The sequence below is a fragment of the Astyanax mexicanus genome, chromosome 4 (assembly GCF_023375975.1).
Source record: "Astyanax mexicanus isolate ESR-SI-001 chromosome 4, AstMex3_surface, whole genome shotgun sequence".
Classification (NCBI taxonomy): Eukaryota; Metazoa; Chordata; class Actinopteri; order Characiformes; family Acestrorhamphidae; genus Astyanax; species Astyanax mexicanus.
This window is the reverse complement of record NC_064411.1, coordinates 23,352,408-23,370,396: the sequence shown is the minus strand read 5'-3', so window position 1 is coordinate 23,370,396 and position 17,989 is coordinate 23,352,408. Positions and strand designations below refer to the sequence as shown.

General features: G+C 36.3%; 5 protein-coding genes across 5 annotated transcripts in view; 1 reads left to right on the top strand and 4 right to left on the bottom strand.

Moving 5' to 3' along the window:
* Positions 1–17,989, top strand: part of LOC125780501 (zinc finger protein 239-like) — a 1,096,042-nt gene that overhangs the window by 519,095 nt on the left and 558,958 nt on the right.
* Positions 1–17,989, bottom strand: part of LOC125801264 (gastrula zinc finger protein XlCGF26.1-like) — a 212,196-nt gene that overhangs the window by 135,562 nt on the left and 58,645 nt on the right. The window lies entirely within an intron of this gene.
* LOC125801297 (zinc finger protein 665-like) overlaps positions 1–17,989 on the bottom strand; it is a 326,993-nt gene that overhangs the window by 306,934 nt on the left and 2,070 nt on the right. The gene's annotated exons all lie outside the window — the stretch shown is intronic.
* Positions 8,781–17,989, bottom strand: part of LOC111188532 (zinc finger protein 239-like) — a 193,828-nt gene continuing 184,619 nt past the window's right edge. The window contains exon 2 of one of the 2 annotated variants that reach the window (XM_049477874.1): positions 8,781–10,884. In XM_049477874.1, the coding sequence (XP_049333831.1) occupies positions 9,779–10,798 (1,020 nt within the window). In that variant the 5' untranslated portion in view covers positions 10,799–10,884 and the 3' untranslated portion in view covers positions 8,781–9,778. Of the gene's footprint in view, positions 10,963–17,989 lie in introns of both variants that reach the window. The other variant, XM_049477873.1, reaches the window with a different exon arrangement.
* LOC125801459 (zinc finger protein 239-like) overlaps positions 8,781–17,989 on the bottom strand; it is a 193,757-nt gene continuing 184,548 nt past the window's right edge. Inside the window, exon 2 of the transcript XR_007438700.1 lies at positions 8,781–9,659. The gene's annotated coding sequence lies outside the window, so the exon portion shown is untranslated. The remainder of the gene's footprint in view (positions 9,660–17,989) is intronic.

Sequence of the window (17,989 nt, the reverse complement as noted above, 5' to 3'; positions counted from 1 at the left end):
TTTCAATGACAAAACAGACAACTTTCAATCACGTTTTTTTCTAATATACTGTAATTCTACCTCCTTTATTTAAATGCAACAGCTAGTGTAACCTCTGCTTATATTGTCAAATTTTTATATTCCCACAGAATTTTTTTTTAAAGCGTTATTCAGCTCTATTAAAAAAGGTGTGGTTATTGAAAAAAGGGCTGGGTTACACCTAGCCGGGGTGGGACCAATAACAGACCGTCAGCAGAACCTGCATCATGTTCTTTTTTCCCCTTACGTCAAGCAGTAGACTAGTACTAGTAGTTAGTCAAACGTTTAGCTAGCTAACTGTACTACCGTTTTTATTTTTTATTAGCTAAACTGAATTTAGATTGTTGTATTAATAATGTTGTGTTCTGCTGTTAATTGCTCTAACAGACATTCTGGACAAAGATCTTTGCAGTTTTTTCGGTACGTTTGCTGGCTGTTTTCCCCTCACTCCTGTGTCTGTGTGCATTTTATTTTATTAATTATCAAGATCTTGGGCGAACCCTTTAATCTCGGTTGGATTTTATAGCTAGCTTAATTTGTTAGCTAACATTAGTGTAGTTATCTAACTAACTATATTCGCTAGACTCTGTAGAATTAACATTTTTACTTGGTCAGTGGCTTCGCCCGTCACCGGTGCGTGCTGCAAGCTCACCCAGATAGCATGAAGGCTCTGCCCGAGATCCGCTGATGTACGGCAGCACTGGCTTAGACTCTGCATAATCCGTGCAGAATTTAGCCAAATGTGCTCAGTGCTCAGTCTCAGCGGCAAAATTAACTGAGCTTCAGTACCGGATTCGTCTCGTTGTTTAAAGCAATAACTAGTCCTGGCATTCACTGCCGTTTGGTAATGTTTTTTTTTCGCTGTATTTTATTCACTTCCACTTGCTACATACAGAACTATCATGTGGCTGGGTACACGGTTAATATCCATAACGTGCACGAACTGCACTGTTACTATGAAAATATTAATCTTATCGTGCTGCAGATAAATTCTCCGCTCGGCTCGACTGGACTCCGCTCCGCTCGGCAGACTGTGTGAGCTCTGTGGAGGCAGCCCTCAGGGGCAGGTTTATTTAAATGAGTAGGCTGTCTCTCCACAGTCTTTCTCCCTCTGGTTTCTCAGACTCTGGTTTCTGAATTGCCAAAATGGCGGAAGATTTTGGCTTCATTTTCATTGAATGAATGGGAACGGCGACACGGTGTCCATCTTTATATACAGTCTATGAGCCTGCCTAGGAGTCATGGAAAAACTTCTGCACATGTGGAGCAGGGGAGAGAAAGGTTTCAGGATGTCTTCTGTCCAAATAGAAGAAGTGAGCAGTAGGCTTGTTCACATAAATAGTGAAATCCCCTCCATCTTTTCCCGCACTCCTCGAGGCCTATGAGCTTGAGAGATGGAAAGCAACAGAGTTCAGGCAATTCATGCTGTACACAGGAAAGATAGTGTTAAAAGGAATATTGAAGAGAGACCTGTACCTCCATTTCCTAAAATTCAGTGTGGCAATGTGCATCCTAGTTTGTTCCTCACTTATCAAACAGTACGCAGTGTACGCACAAAACCTCCTTCAGTACTTTGTCAGCAGAGGGAGGGATCTTTATGGAATAGAATTTGCTTCATATTACGGAAGATGCTGTGTTATGCAATGGGCTGGACAACTGCAGTGCTTTCAAATTTGAAACATACCTGCATACCTTGAAGAGAATGGTACGTAGCGGAACACACCCCCTCACACAGATTGCCAACCGTATTGAGGAAAGAAAGTCAGCACCACTTCATGACCTTGTAGCAAAAAAACCAAGAAGCATTAAGGACAGAGCACACTTGCTTGAAGGTGAGGAATGTTGTGAAGTTATAGATGAGATGGAGAAAGATGGAAAGGTCCTTTGTCGAGTGTACCATCATCCTGCACCCCTCTTCATGGAGCCATGCACCTCGTTTCTCATTGGGGCTTTCAGCTTCAAAGAAAATACCACTACAATGAAATGGATCACCTGTGATAAAATTGAGAAGAGAGCCATCAGGCTTCACATAGAAGACAAATCTATATTTATGGACATATTACATCAAGTGTAAACAAAATATACCATTAAGATTAGATGGCGATAAGGCACCAATTCAACATTAAGTAATTTTAATTAAATCAAGGAACTTTTTAAGCCTTAAAAATGATTAAAATGGATATTAGATACCAAGACACCATGTCTGAAAATGTCACTTTTATTATATTCAATTAGAAGATCATGCCTGAATATTATGCCTATTTTGACTTCCATGGTTCCATTATCTGACAATAGCAGTCCTGCAGTCAGATAATGAATGCTGGTGAAGGGATAGTGAATGTCAGAACAGGCATCATACACACCTAAAAAAACATTTTGAATAGAATATACATTATTTTTGCCATGTGAGTGTACTGCTATGCATTGTAAAATGTCTCTGATTATCTCTTAAAGTTGTATTAAAATGAACACATACTGTCTTTTCTACAGAATGTACTGCATTGTGGAATTTACTGAGGAAAATCTGGTTGGCATTGTGGCTCAATGCTGGGCCTATGAAGAAAATGGTGTATGACAAATATTTGTAATCATTATAACAACTGTTATATTGTTTATTGTTATTAATATCACAGAAATACAATTACTGTAGCTGTGTGCATGCTGCATGTATTTCAGCAACAATACAGTTACTGGCCGCCAAATAACCCAACCAAAAGAGCAAAAAAGGAGGACACTCTTGATGAAGACAACTGGATTTCCATAAAAATCAGAGTCTTTGCCACCACATGTAAAGCTGAGCTTCCAATCATGCACACACTCTATGAGAAGTGAGAGAATACACATTATTTGGTCAATTTACTGTACAAATGTTTGGTGTTCAAATGTTTGAATATCTATAGCATTCTTCAGTAAATAAAAAGCCTTTATTAGAAAATGGAAATAAAAACTTTATTCCCTTGATGCTGACAGAAGCTGCATTGAGCAGTTGTACAATAAAGACTTTTTAATAAAATGTTGACTGCAGTGGATATTCAGTTTTACATTACATATTACTGTAATTTATTAGATTCAAAATGAATGATAAAACCTTTCAAACAGATTCAGGACTATGGTCTGGAATTATTATATAATTACACAGTGGCTTGTATGATCAGTGGAGCTGACAAAATAGATAGCGAGGTGGAGGTGGTCATAACATTCTTATGAGTAATTATAAGTAATTACTGTTACCATTTGACATTCAGGTAACTTTGAAAAAGCCCTCAAATGGAGCAGAACAGCACAAATCCACTTTTGATACTGAAGAAGAAATTGTATTCCATCAAAAAGGCCAACAAAAAGACCCCTGAAATATAATGACAGCAGTGAAGGTAGGCAGCAACTTACCAGAAATTACACACTGGATATACTGTATATCTAAGTGCTGCTGAAATGAAATGAAACAGAAAAAAATGGGTCAGTGTCATATCATTCACAATTGTTAGATAACAGCACATTTATTCACTACTTTTTTTTTTAGATGAGAGAACTTTGCAAACAAAGTATAATATGGAGCCTTTGACTAAGAAAAAAACAAAAGGTATATATGATAGTTTAGTAAAAGTATATATCAATCAGTGGCTCAAAACAACGAAAGTGGTGAAAGTGGTGAGTGTTTAAGTGGTGAGTGTTTAATTCATGTTTAAATGTTTACTTACTTATATGGCCATTGAATATAATGTTAAATATGCAGAACAATAGATGAACTAGTTACAGACCTGGCCCACATGCACCACATTCTTCTGGCCCGATTGCAGTTTGGAATGACTTGCCAATTCTGGCCCAACTAACATCTGCCATTCTCTAGCCGGATTAGAAACAATTGGCCCAGTTATAGCCCAGATGAAAAACCACAACAATGCCATACATCTATGACATGTTTAAGTAATAGAATACATTACTTAAATAACGTCAAGCTATAACTTAAGAATTTTAGTGCAATTCACTTTAAGCACTTACTTACTAACCAATTACTAAATATTTTAAAATAACTGAAAAACACAATAATTATTTCATCTTTTTTATTTAATGTATACACATTTAAATGAAGATGCACCTAGACTTATGAAATGTAAATGTGATCAAGTCTAAGTTTAACTGTAAAAAAATGACATTAAAACGATGTGTGTAAAATGACAAGATGTCAATTAAATTACAGGTACAATATATGACTAAAACAAGAACAATCACATTCAGATAAGTGTTATTTACAAATAAAACTATTATAATTTAATAATATTAACAATAAAATATAAAACTATTGCTTAAGTATATTCATTTGTTTAGGAAGAACAGCTGCATGGTTCGGAATAAGGAAATATATTTAGTTACATTGTTTAAATTGATATAAAGGGGGTCACTTTATTTACTTATTTATTTTAACTTAGGGACTGATGAGGAACTGAATCCCTCTTCCAGTAGACCTGTAAAAAGAAAAGAGAATGTTAATGTATTGTATTATGTCTTTCTGTGATTGTACTTACCTGTATTATCCTAAGATTTTAGTTTTCTATAAATAACTGTTTCTGTGATCTTAAGAGTGATCTTAAGAGCACAGCGTTTCTCAACCTTTTTTCTATCACGACACCCTTTAAATATATGTGAGATGTCAAGGCACCCCAGTTGAGGGGGGGGGGGGGGGTGGGTTGCTGGCGCAGTACTTCAGGTGAGAACGAGGGGTGTTGCTGGCGGAATATGAAATAAAATAGCGCGTCACAATTAGCGCGAAACCTGCTGACTTTTCAAACGAGTGAAATACCCTGCTACACTCACTGCTGAACTACCACTGGATGAAGAAGTTAATGGCTCTAATTCAGAGTTATCTGAATCTGCAATCTTCTTTTTAAAAAACGTTCCATGCTAGCGTGAGTGCTTCACACAACTCTCTCAGTGCATCGCGTGGGGGACAAAAAATTTACAGTGTGTCCCAATTTAGGGGCCGCATCCTTCAGAGGCTGTATTCGAAGACAGATTGTGTCACAGCTGCGCAGTAATACACCGCCTCTGTGGGTCGCATCCTTCAGAGTATGCTGCCTGTGAATTGGGAAACACCCCGACACAAGCTGACTCTGGAAAGGAAATATGCACGTGAGGCGCAATATTTTGACGGCACCCCCGATGAAGCCAGACGGCACCCCAGGGTGCCGCGGCACCCTGGTTGAGAAACACTGGTCTAGCATAATGGTTGCTTTAATCCACTTATTCCAGACAATCCTGAGCTAAAGTGTGAATTAGTGTAATGTATTGTTTTTTGTTTGTTTTGTGTATATAATGTACTGTAATGACGGGAAAAGTATGCCTTGTGTGGCTCAAAAATAAACCAATAAATAAAACAATTTGCGAATTAGCGAGTCTCTTGACATTCTTATTAAGAATCAGGTTTGTAAGATAGCAATGAACATCAAGACACGCCTTCCGCAGGGTGTACGATAGGGTCCATAGACAGATAAATAGATACTAAACTATTATACAATGATTATTTGCCTCTATGAATCTATGAATTTACCAGGTTACCTACATTTTTACTTTATAAATTTTTTTTTACAGATTCACCACTTAAGCCTTTTTGGTGGGGCCAATCCAGGAGAGTGTGTCCGGAGAGTGATGCGGGCAGTTGCAACAAATGTTGTCTGGAGCCACTACAGCCTTAAAGGAAAGAGGGAGAAGCTACCCCTGATTGGCACCACCGTGAGGACTAACTAGTAGTCCGCCCTAATAAAGAAGCAATAATAATGAAGGTTACCTACCCATTACCAACCGACAACTATTAGCCGACGTTCCTACAACGTGGTCACAACGTGCTGGGACCGCCAAGAGTTACGTTGCCACAACGAATCCGGGAATTTCATTTTACCGGTTGTCACAACGTAGGCGGTTACATTGCTGTGACGAAATTTTGGTCACCAAGTTATGTCGCGCACATGTAACGCCAACGGTATTTGGTTAGCTGGGTAATGTTAACTACTTTATTTCAGTGTGAAATGTTTCAGCTAGCTAGGTTAGCTAATGTTAACTACTTTATTTCATTGTGGAATGATTTATCTAAATAGGTTAGCTAATGTTAACTACTTTATTTCAGTGTGGAATGATTTAGCTAGATTGAGTAACTAAATGTTAACTACTTTATTTTAGTGTGAAATGTTTCAGCTTGCTAGGTTAGCTAATGTTAACTACTTTATTTCAGAGTGGAATTACTTAGTTAGCTAATATTAACTACTTTATTACAGTGTGGAATGTCTTAGTTAGCTACATTAGATAATGTTAACTACTTTACTTTAGTGTAGAATGTTTTAACTAGGTAGGTTAGCTAATGTGAACTACTTTATTTCAGTGTGGAATTATTTAGCTAGCTAGGTTAGCTAATGTTAACTACTTTATTTCAGTGTGAAATGTTTTAGCTAGCTAGGTTAGCTAATGTTAACTACTTTATTTCAGTGTGTAGTGTTGTAGTTAGCTAGGTTAGTTAATGTTTAATTTATTTTAAGTGTGGAATGATGTAGCTAGCTAGGTTAGCTCATGTTAACTAGTTTATTTAAGTGTGGAATGTTTTAGTTAGCTACATTAGCTAATGTTAACTACTTTACTTTAGTGTGGAATGCTTTAGCTAGGTAGGTTAGCTAATGTGAACTACTTTATTTCGGTTTGGAATGATTTAGTTAGCTAATGTTAACTATATTTCAGTGTGGAATGTTTCAGCTAGCTAGGTTAACTAATGTTTCCTCTTTTATTTCAAAGTGGAAAGATTTAGCTAGCTATATCTTAGTTAGCTACTTTATTTCACTGTGTAATGTCTTATTTAGATACATTAGCTAATGTTAACTTTTTCAGTGTGGAGTGTTATAGTTAGCTAGGTTAGCTAATGTTAACTACTTTATTTCAGTATGAAATGTTTCAGCAAGCTACTTAAGGTAATGTTATCTACTTTATTTCAGAGTGGGATGTTTTAGTTAACTAGGTTAGCTAATTTTAACTATATTTCAGTAGGGAATGTTTTAGTTAGCTACTTTAGGAAATGTTATCTACTTAATTCCAGTGTGGAATGTTTTAGTTAGCTACTTTAGCTAATGTTAAAGTGGACATGAAACACTTCAAGTATTTAGTATAATTCGCAAGATGTGTTTTTACTGTAACAAATCTTATAAGTTTAACAGTTGTCAGTGAAACTGAATTAAAATAATAAGCAATCTTACCATCATTTTTTAAGTACATGTAGCGCCATCTTGTCCCAGCGCTGAAAGTGACGTCTCGAGGTTGGTTCTCCAACGCCTAACATATTAATAACTATTAGCCTACACTGGTTCCTTAATGGATAATAAAAGCCAAGCCAAAAATGTATGCAAAGGGGGCACCTTTGTATTGGCTCTGGGTGTAGCAATACTGGGTGTAGTATAATTTTATAGGGTTAGCCACCATGCTAGGGTTAGTACTTTCTACACAAGGATTATGGAGGAGAGGGTTTTTTAGTCAGGAGCATTAAGTTAGTCGTTCGCTGGACAAATAAGCTGAAGTCCGAGGTTTTTTTCCTCCTTTTTAATTTTAACTCTGAACAGCTGGGATGTACAGATCTTCCGACTGGAGTTACTATAAAAGCAGCAGCTGTGAGCCTGAGCAGCTGTAAGCTTTGAGGCACATCAAAAAACAGCTCCCCTCCTCACTGGACCCTCTGCAGTTTGCGCATTGTCCAAACAGATCAACAGACGATGCCATCTCTACTGCCCTCCACCTGGCTCTCACCCACCTGGATAACAAAGACTGCTTTGTTCGAATGCTGTTCATCGACTTCAGCTCATCATTCAAAATCATCATCCCTCAGCATCTGATCGGAAAACTGAGCTTGCTGGGCCTGAGCTCCTCTCTCTGTAACTGGGTTTTGGACTTCCTGACTAAGAGACCACAATCAGTCAGGATTGGAAACAACACCTCCAGTACCACCATACTGAGCACCTGCGCCCCACAGGGTGTGCTCAGTCCACTGCTGTTCACTCTGCTAACTCATGACTGTACTGCGAAGTACAGCTCATACAGACGAGTCAGCATACAGAGAGGAGGTGCAGTGGCTGATGGACTGGTGCAGAACCAACAACCTATCTCTAGAGGAGATAAACTCTAGTCTGTGCAGTCGAAGCAGTCCTGCAGCACAGCGTCTCCGTCACTGGGCCACACAGTGATGGTCTTCTGTGTGGGTTTGGAGCGTCGCAGAGGGGGATGGTATGTGGGGACCAGCATGATAGAGATGTGGTCAGAGAGCGCGGAGGAGCTGTAGTCTGCCCAGTGAAGCTCGTGTATTATTGTCCATAGTTGCTGTTTTACTGACCAAACTGTCCTTAAATCCTCAAAAGTTCAGTTCTGCGTGGGGCATGTGAAGTTGGGTTCAGAACCGGCATAAAAACAGCTCAAAATAGGGTGAGAGGCCGCTGCACTTGGTCAGTAAAAAAGCAAATGCTGTGTTTGGATATTTAGCTAGGCTAGCTACCAATAATAATGGTCAATATCTCAAATGTAGAAGTTTGTGAATGACTATGCTTTTCAAAAAAACAAAACAACATAATGAAGACAATTTCAATCTGAAATTGACTATTATGTTTCACTTCAACACAAATACATTCCACACTGGAGTTCTCCGTGGGCACCTTTGAGTATTTAACAAATAATAACATGACAGTCTCAGTCCTATAGGTTTAATGTAAAACATATGTTGAGAAAACACAATGAGATTGCAGATCTGCATTATAAAAGCCGTTTATTAAAACACAGATGAGTAAATATAGAGGTGAAGCAATACAAAGATAATAGTTTGTAATGGATAAAAACAAGTATATTTATATAATTATAATTGGATATTCTTAGTAAATTTGGAGATTAAAAAACCTTAAGCAACATATAATATTCAATAAGGAAAAGATAAGAGAGTATAAAACTTGAGTAATACAACACAGACAAATGAGACACCAGCAGAGGGAATGAATGAGCCCATAACCTTACTACACTACACAAGCCTGAAGTGGGTTGATTTCAGTATGGGAACTACGGCTGGAGCGTTTTATTTAACCTCTGAAAAGGATTTTGTTGGCCTCTCTGCAGAGTCTGGATGCTCCTCTGGTCCACATGGCAGTACCCGAGCCCAGTGTCGCCTCTCTGTGGCTTTGAGTCTCACTTTTGGGAGCACTCTCTGGAGTTCCTCAGGTGGTGTTTTCACTTCTTCTTTCATACAGATGGGCCTAGCATTTAATAGAATTATTCTAAGCTATGCTAAGCTTGGGGAACTGAGGATGGCTTCCACAAAGTAAAAACAGAGATACTAGAAATGAATAGAAATAATAAAATCTGCATATACTAGAAAAGAGATTAAAAGCATTCAAATCATAAACTCTGAAGATTTGGTCCTAAACGTTTAGTTGCCAGCTAAGAATCCTACTCTAACTATGACATCAAAATTTTAAAGACTACATTTTTTTCCCTTCTTCAGAACTGAACTCCTACCGTAACTACCCTAAAAACTGAGCTCTGTCACACAAAGCATGTCCTAGAATATCAAACATTCAAGAAAACTTAACATGGAATTCAATAAACATGATCGCTGGATAAGATTCATTTTGCTGAACCTGTAAAATCCATTGTTAAATTCAGTTCATGTTTGATTCTGGTGGAACGTGTCCCAATTGACAAAGTGAAACATTTGTGTAGGATAAGGTGTTCTGTCCGAAAGACCTTCGAAACTAATTTAAGATGGAGTTTTCTCTCCTGTGTGAATGCGCTGGTGTTTTTTGAGTTTACTCTGCTGAGTAAAACTCTTCCCACAGTCTGAGCAGTGATACGGTTTCTCTCCTGTGTGAATGCGCTGGTGTATTTTGAGTTTACTCTGCTGAGTAAAACTCTTCCCACAGTCTGAGCAGTGATACGGTTTCTCTCCTGTGTGAATGCGCTGGTGTATTTTGAGATGACTCTGATGATTAAAACTCCTTCCACAGTCTGAGCAGCAATACGGTTTCTCACCTGTGTGAATGCGCTGGTGTTGTCGGAGATTACTCGGTTGAGTAAAACTCTTTCCACAGTCTGAGCAATAATACGGTTTCTCTCCTGTGTGAATGCGCTGGTGTTTTTTGAGGGCACTCTGTTCAGTAAAATTCTTCCCACAGTCTGAGCAGTGATACGGTTTCTCTCCTGTATGAATGCGCTGGTGATTTTTGAGACTACTCTTTTCAGTAAAACTCTTCCCACAGTCTGAGCAGTAGTATGGTTTCTCTCCTGTGTGAATGCGCTGGTGTTTTTTGAGAGTACACTGTTCAGTAAAACTCTTCCCACAGTCTGCGCAGTGATACGGTTTCTCTCCTGTGTGAATGCGCTGGTGTATTTTGAGATTATTCTGTGCAGTAAAACTCTTCCCACAGTCTGAGCACCAATACGGTTTTTGTCCTGTGTGAATGCGCTGGTGTATTTTGAGATTATTCTGTGCAGTAAAACTCTTCCCACAGTCTGAGCAGCAATACGGTTTCTCTCCTGTGTGAATGCGCTGGTGTATTTTGAGATTATGCTGTGCAGTAAAACTCTTTCCACAGTCTGAGCACCAATACGTTTTTTGTCCTGTGTGAATGCGCTGATGCAGTTTGAGATGACTCTGTTGATTAAAACTCTTCCCACAGTCTGAGCAGTGATACGGTTTCTCTCCTGTGTGAATGCGCTGGTGTTTTTTGAGATTACTCTGTTTAGTTAAACTCTTGACAGAGTGCTGAAGTTTTTCCATGTCGGGACTTGGCTTAATTTGTCTGTTAAACGTAGCAAACTGTTTCTGCGTGTTCTGGAGATTCTTCTGGATGGCTTTTGCTTCACCTCTTTCAGCAGTTTAACATTGCTCTTAGTTAAATATCCTGGTTGTTGGTGATGATTTTCAGGAGAATATTTTCATTTCTGGAAAAAACAAAGAAAAATGTCCTTGAATATTAAAATACAAGCAGGTAAATTAACTGAAGAGAACTGCCCAAATCAGTTAAACTATACTGTTAAAACTACTAAGACATCTTTATTTACCATAAAAGCTTCTGTACTTTTATCCCATTCTATGTCCATAGTGTAAGGGGGCGCTGGTGGTCCTCCAGCCACTAGAAGGAGGCCACCTTGTGTCACTCACAATAATCAGTCTGACACCTGTTTAATGCCTTTTTAAGGACTGCCAACTGTTTTGATGGACAGTCTTGATTCTGTTTTGGTCTCACTGAAAGAAAGAGTGATGTTATCCTTTAATCTGAAGCTTTGAGGCGTGTGCCAAAAAAACAACATGCTACAAAATATTAGCCAATTTTGACAAAATTATTTGTACATATTAAAGGAAGAAGTTACTGATGTTGGAGAATACTTTGCCAGTTTATATCCAGTTCTGTGTAGAAATATGAGACTGTTGCTTGAGTCACTTCAAACTACCCCAACAAATAGCACTTACCAAATTTTACTCAAAGGTCAGAACTATTGGGTACGTTTACATGCAGCCTAATAATCCACTAACAATCAGATTACTGGCTCAACCGGCATAGAGCACGTCCATGTAAACACCTCAGTCGGAATAGAATAGTCCGATTGAGGCCATTCCGAATACAAATTTTATCCGATTGAACGAGGTGGATAATCCTTTAAATATTCAGATACAAAGAAGAATAACAGCCTTGTAAACACCTGTACCCAATTACATTCCCAGTTGGAATTTTAAAGTAGGTTTGCGCATGTACCACAGCGTTTAAGGGACACTCTTAAAAATAATCAATAAAACAGTTCACTTTGAGATTAAAGTTTTATATTAGGAGAGGAGATATATTAGTATTAAATATTTGCTGTTAAATAATCACCATCAGTTATCTGCATGTAAGATGCTGATTATTAATGCTGTAGTGTTACAGTTACTGTACATAATACAGTGTCCAGATTTTGCTGTGGTAGCCTCCCAGAAGACCTGCGCAGAGTATTTTGTTCCTTAAAAAATAAATACATTTAGTAAAATAATAATAATAATAGTAAACTTTATTTATAAAGCACTTTTAATATATTAAAATTCAATGTTCTTTACATACAGAGAGGTAATAAGGAAACAAATTAAAAGGAAAAACACAGTAAACTATGTGACTATGATATTAAAATAAATCAATTAAAATAAAAAGTAATAAAAATGTAAATCAATACATAAATCGATGCATAATAATACAAACACAAATTATTAAAAGAAAGTTTATTAAAAAAATGTCTTTTTGAAACTGTTTACTGATGCTGCTTGCCTGATCTCAACTGTTAAACTGTTTCATTTCTTTGCTGCATAAAAACAAAAAGCCTCCCCTCTTCTCTTCTTTTCTGTAACACTATGTAAAACAGTGTATACAATTATAATAGCTGGCCTAAAATAATTATATTACAATGTTTTAGGATTTTTTCTTTGGTCGCAAAACAGCCGAAATGTCCGTGCAGCACCGCGCGCTCTCCCGGGAGGCTTCTCGTGGCTACTGAAACGACACCCACCACGGGGAAATCTGCACACTGTCTGTGCCTCGCTCTTACACTGCAGCTCACGCAGTTACAGCGACATTTCCTTTAAAATACTACCACTTTATTCTCGTAATATTACGATTTTTATCAAGAAAAATAGATAAAGGAGTAATAAATCAGTAATTACTTGGGTTTTTTAGATATAGCTGTGCAGTATCTTTAGCAGACTAGAGAGCAGATGATGATCGAAAGCTCATTACATCAAGAAGAGACTTGAGACTCGACTTGGATTCGTGACCATCTCAGATACCAACTGTAAACTCTGGAAACATAGCTAGTTATCCAGTTGCTGTTGGTAAATATCACGGAATCGTGTATTTCATATTTAATTTAAAATTGAATAAAAAACTTTAATGACAAAATGAACTGAATATGATGAGCTTTCATTTAACTGATCAACAGTATCATTTTGACTACCCCAAAGAGAAGCACTTACTCCTTGTATTAAATAATCAATGCTTCAAGGGATGCCCCAACTTGTTACATTTCAATTTAGGTAATGGCTACAGTTACAGTGACACTCAGAGATAGAAATGTGCACCAGTTTATCAGAAAAATGTATTTCGTTGTTAGTCACTTCAAACTACCCCAACAAATAGCACTTACTAACTACTGTGGAAAGATCAGTGCCGTTGTTTGAGTACCAATTCTGACATTGATTCCAGTAGACACTTTTTTTAAATCTAAATTTCATTTAAAATAATATGGTAACATTTTCTTTGCATTTACCTTCTTGCAGTCCTGCAGATTCCTGAAAAGGAGATCGTACTGCAGCAGATCTTGTTTGTTGCTCACCTTGTTTAAAGTCTTACTATTTCTGTATTCTGAAAGCTTTCCATAAATTGAGGTCATTCACAGCTCCTCCCTGTAAAATCACTCTCTGACATCACAATGGACCATTCTGATTTCTATATAGAAGGGTACTTCACACGTGTAAAATAATTTAAAACTTCATATGCAAATATCAGTTTTAAATGAATTAATTGAGTTTGTTTGTTGATAGAATGGTAAAAACAAGTTTACCATCAACAGTGAGTCAAAGCCATCTGGTACAATTTTAGCATTTATTACACAGTGTTATAAAAGTTGTATCAATTTAGTGTAAATTTTTGGTGTTAACTTACATGGTAAATTTTGTCAGTACAAAATTGTTTGAATATCTGTGGTGACCATCACAAATTGAAGCATTGATTATTTAATACAAGGACTAAGTGCTTCTCTTTGGGGTGGTTAAAATGGTCCTATTGTTCAATTAAGTAAAACCTCATCTTATTTGGTTCATTATCAGTAATCATATGAATCAGAACTACATGATTTCATTATATTATATCAGTGATTCTTGAGATGAGGGACAAAAGATGTCCGGGAGATCAAACTCATTGTAATTCTTAAAATGTTCTTTAAAAACGTCAAATAATTAGATTAAACAATGAAATAAGAACTTATTTATACCACAAAATGTGAATTAAAAATTAAAAATGTATATTTATGTACATTACATGATTAAAATCGTGTCCGGAGTTTCTGTCATCACCATAAGATTTTTCTAAAAATGCAAAAAAACAGGCATTATATTGGCCAAATCACACTCTAAGAACCACTTTTTCACTTCCTGTTTGGTGGACGTGCCCTGAGGCCACTGCTCTAGTAAGTAAATATTTCTCATATTTTTCCTTAATTATCTTCTCTTACAAAACCAGCTATGTCACAACCATATAGTGTCAACACCATGTTCGATAAAATTCAAGGTTTATGTGATTTTAGTTAGAAATAAAAGTTTAATCTAACTTTATTGTTGAGGCCACGAGCAGCTGGTGATAAACAAGATGGCTTCTGCAAAGAAATCACGTGTTATGATAAAAAATTAAAGATTTCGTCAACTCCGTAAGACTCCGTCAGACGTCAACTCCGTAAGAAATTTTGTAATGAGGACCTTTTCAATCAGTTGTTGCCAGGTGTTTAAATTCATGCCATGATATAAGATGAGTTCAAGATTTTTCTTTCCATTTCCAAAGGCTGAATTAATGAACATTCTTAATGTTTTTCTCCATGATCTGTATATTTGATGAGTTTATGGACTGTTCAAGAGATCTGATATGCCTACTGCCAAGTTCCTGTTTTTAAATTGGGTGCGAGTGCAAAAAATAAGGATTGATATTAAATATCCTTTTATCCTGAAATGTTACAGTTGATAAGTTGAGTTTTTGAAGTTCAGTGGTCATGTTAAATGAAGTTATCTCCAGTTCTCTTCTAACGCCTCAACACTGTCAACAGCTCGTCAACTCCATAAGATGAGTTTTCTGTTCATTTTTGTTTTTAAAAAGACATTTTATTACATTGTCTCATATTAGCTCAATAAAAACATTTCTTGTTCTAAATAAATTTGTAATTTCTGTGTTGCTGACTATCATTGTTTGTTTTTGAGATTAAAAACTAAATGGGTGAATGTATATTTCCCCAGTTATAATAATCGGCAGCTTGATAATATATATTTTTTAAAGTAATAGTATTAGTTTAAAAACATTAATTGAATAACTCAGATTAACATATCATCCAGTAGTTAAAATAATTGCAATAAGTTTATTCAAAATACATATTTTTATGTTTCTTTGTGTCTCATGGTGTTGACAAAATCCCAGGCTTGTCCATCAAACATGAAAAAATGTTAAAAATATTAAACCTGGGAGATTGAATTTCAAAGCATCTAAAGGACAACACCTGGGCCAACTATAATATATAAATATATTTTGAAAAAATCAACATTTTATTTTTAGAAATTAAAAACCCATTGTCTCAAGAATCCCTGATATACCAATAGAACTATGATATTAAGAATCACTTGTTAACATAGGGTTTCTTGGTGTACTCTTACATATTGAAAGAATCCTGAAGATTTCTTAGTTCTAATGGATCTTTGTATCAAAGAAAGTGTTGAAAGGAAATGTCACAATTTCTACTTTAACAATAGTTCTGACCTTTGAGTAAAATTTGGTAAGTTCTATTTGTTGGCGTAGTATTAATCCTCCTGTTACCTTCAAATTTACTAACAACTTTTATGTTTGGGGTCAATTTGACCTACAGAAAATTATTATATATTAATAACATTTTACCCAAGATTGTCATGTGCTATATTTGTTTGTTGACTACTTGAATAGCCATTTAAAACGTTTCTTAAAAAAAACATTTAGAATGAAAAAGATTGTATGTTATCAAGAATAGTAACAAGTATTATGTTTGGGGCCAATTTGACCACAGGAAAAAAACAAACAAGCAGAAATTCATGCTCAGTCACATGAGAGTCTGGATTGTAAAGAAGAAGATCCTACTTGTTCCATTCATCCCATATTGCTGACTTTATTAAGATCTCATCAGTCAGTCATTTTCAGTAGAGAGAGCAGAAAAAGAGAGACAGACCACATAGAGAACTGGTTTAGAAGCTGCTGTGAAACCTTTTATATCTCTGCATTTCCACTATGTTGTGTAAACAATATGTTTGTAGGAACAATATTTTCCTCCACAGAAAAAGAAATATCAAGTTCTCATGAGAATTATGTTTTCTGCGTGAATTGTTAGTGGTTCTTGATGACCTTCACATCACGAATGTGTGTCAAATTCTGATATTTGATATTCGTTTTATAAAGCTAAAATTGCGTGGGGTCAAATTGACCCCAAACAACACCAATGTATACAAAATGTGAACAAGACACAAAAAACATCCCATTAATTTTATGTTTACCCAGTTGTCCCCATTGAATTAGAAAAAGTCAACAAATATGAGGTAAATAAAATGAGATTAACTGCTTACATAAATGCGTTAAACATTGAATGGGATCAAATTGACCCCAAACATAATAGGAGGATTAAGTGACTCAAGCAACCAGGTCTTATATTTCTACACAGAACCAGATATAATCTGGCCCAAATAGTCTCAACATCAGTAACTTCTTCCTATAACGTGTATAAAAAGTTCTGTCTAAATTGGATAATATTTTGTAGTAGAATGAGAATGCTTGCTGGGCTGTTTCGAACAAGTTTTTACCATCCTATTAACAAAAACTCAAACAATTGCTTTTTATTTTATAATTATTAGTTTAAAACATTTGCATATGAATTTTCAAATGCTTTTACAAGTGTGAAGTACCCTTTTATACAGAAATCAGGATGATCCATTGTGATGTCAGAGAGTGATTTTACAGGGAGGAGCTGTGAATGACCTCAATTTATGGAAAGATTTCAGAATACATAAATAGTAAGACTTTAGACAAGGTGAGCAACAAACAAGATGCAGTACGATCTCCTTTTCAAGAATCTGCAGGACATCAAGAAGGTAAATGTAAAGAAAATGTAACCATAATATTTTGAATAAAATTTAGATTTAAAAATTTTCTACCGGAATCAATGTCACAACAGCACTGATCTTTAGTAATTAGTAAGTGCTGTTTGTTGGAGTTGTACAGAAGCAATCAGAGAGTCTCTACAGAGGAAAAAAACTCACTTCAGAATCTGCTCTGAATCTCAAGCCATGCGACAATGTCTGAGGAAATGAGTACAATTTTATTCTAAAAAGTATTAAACATTTACAAATTATTACTTTTAGCAAAATAATAATTTATAGATGTTTGATACTTTATAGAATAAAAATTTTACTCATTTCCTCAAAACAGAACAACTATAACTATTTCATCACCGCGGAGATAATTATTAAAGCTTTTAAACTGCAGTTTTAATCATTTTAAAGGAGCTCTGTGTGTAACTCCAGCATCAGTAATGCTAGTAAATCTACTGAATAAAAAACATTAGTTGTAGAAAATAGAAATACAGAGGTACGTTTTCTTTCCTATTTTAGTGAAATACTTTGTTCTACTTTGTAAAATTAAAGAAAAACCCCATAGAAGCAGTTATACAGTGTTTTAAATGACAGTTTTAGCTGTTTAGCTCCATTCAGCTCCATGCATTGAGGACTCCCTCGCGGGCTCCCTCTAGCGGTGAGAGGGTATAATGTGATATAGACCGTTTCAATGAGGAAAACAATAACAAAGCTACTGAACATGTCTGTTCCTTCACGCTTCAGGTGGTGCTATTTTCAAGTATACAGCTGTCAGAATGAGAGCGCTTATAACACAGAGCAAACACGCTCTAGTCAGAAATTAGAAAAAAAGTGATCAGACCTCTTTTCCTGATCCTTTTGATAAGGATTTAAGAGGGAAGTTTTTTCCTCTGATTAAAAACGCTTGCCAGAGGTGACCTACCCAGATGTGTATCACTACCTTGTTGAAACGGAGTGTGTTTACACCAGAGAGGCAGTGAAAGCGCACCGCAGTTTGGACGCATATAATTACTTTCTCAGTGGAAAAGTTGGAAATATTTGTTCCTGTAGTAGAGAAGCATCACTATAGTGTATTTTGAGGTT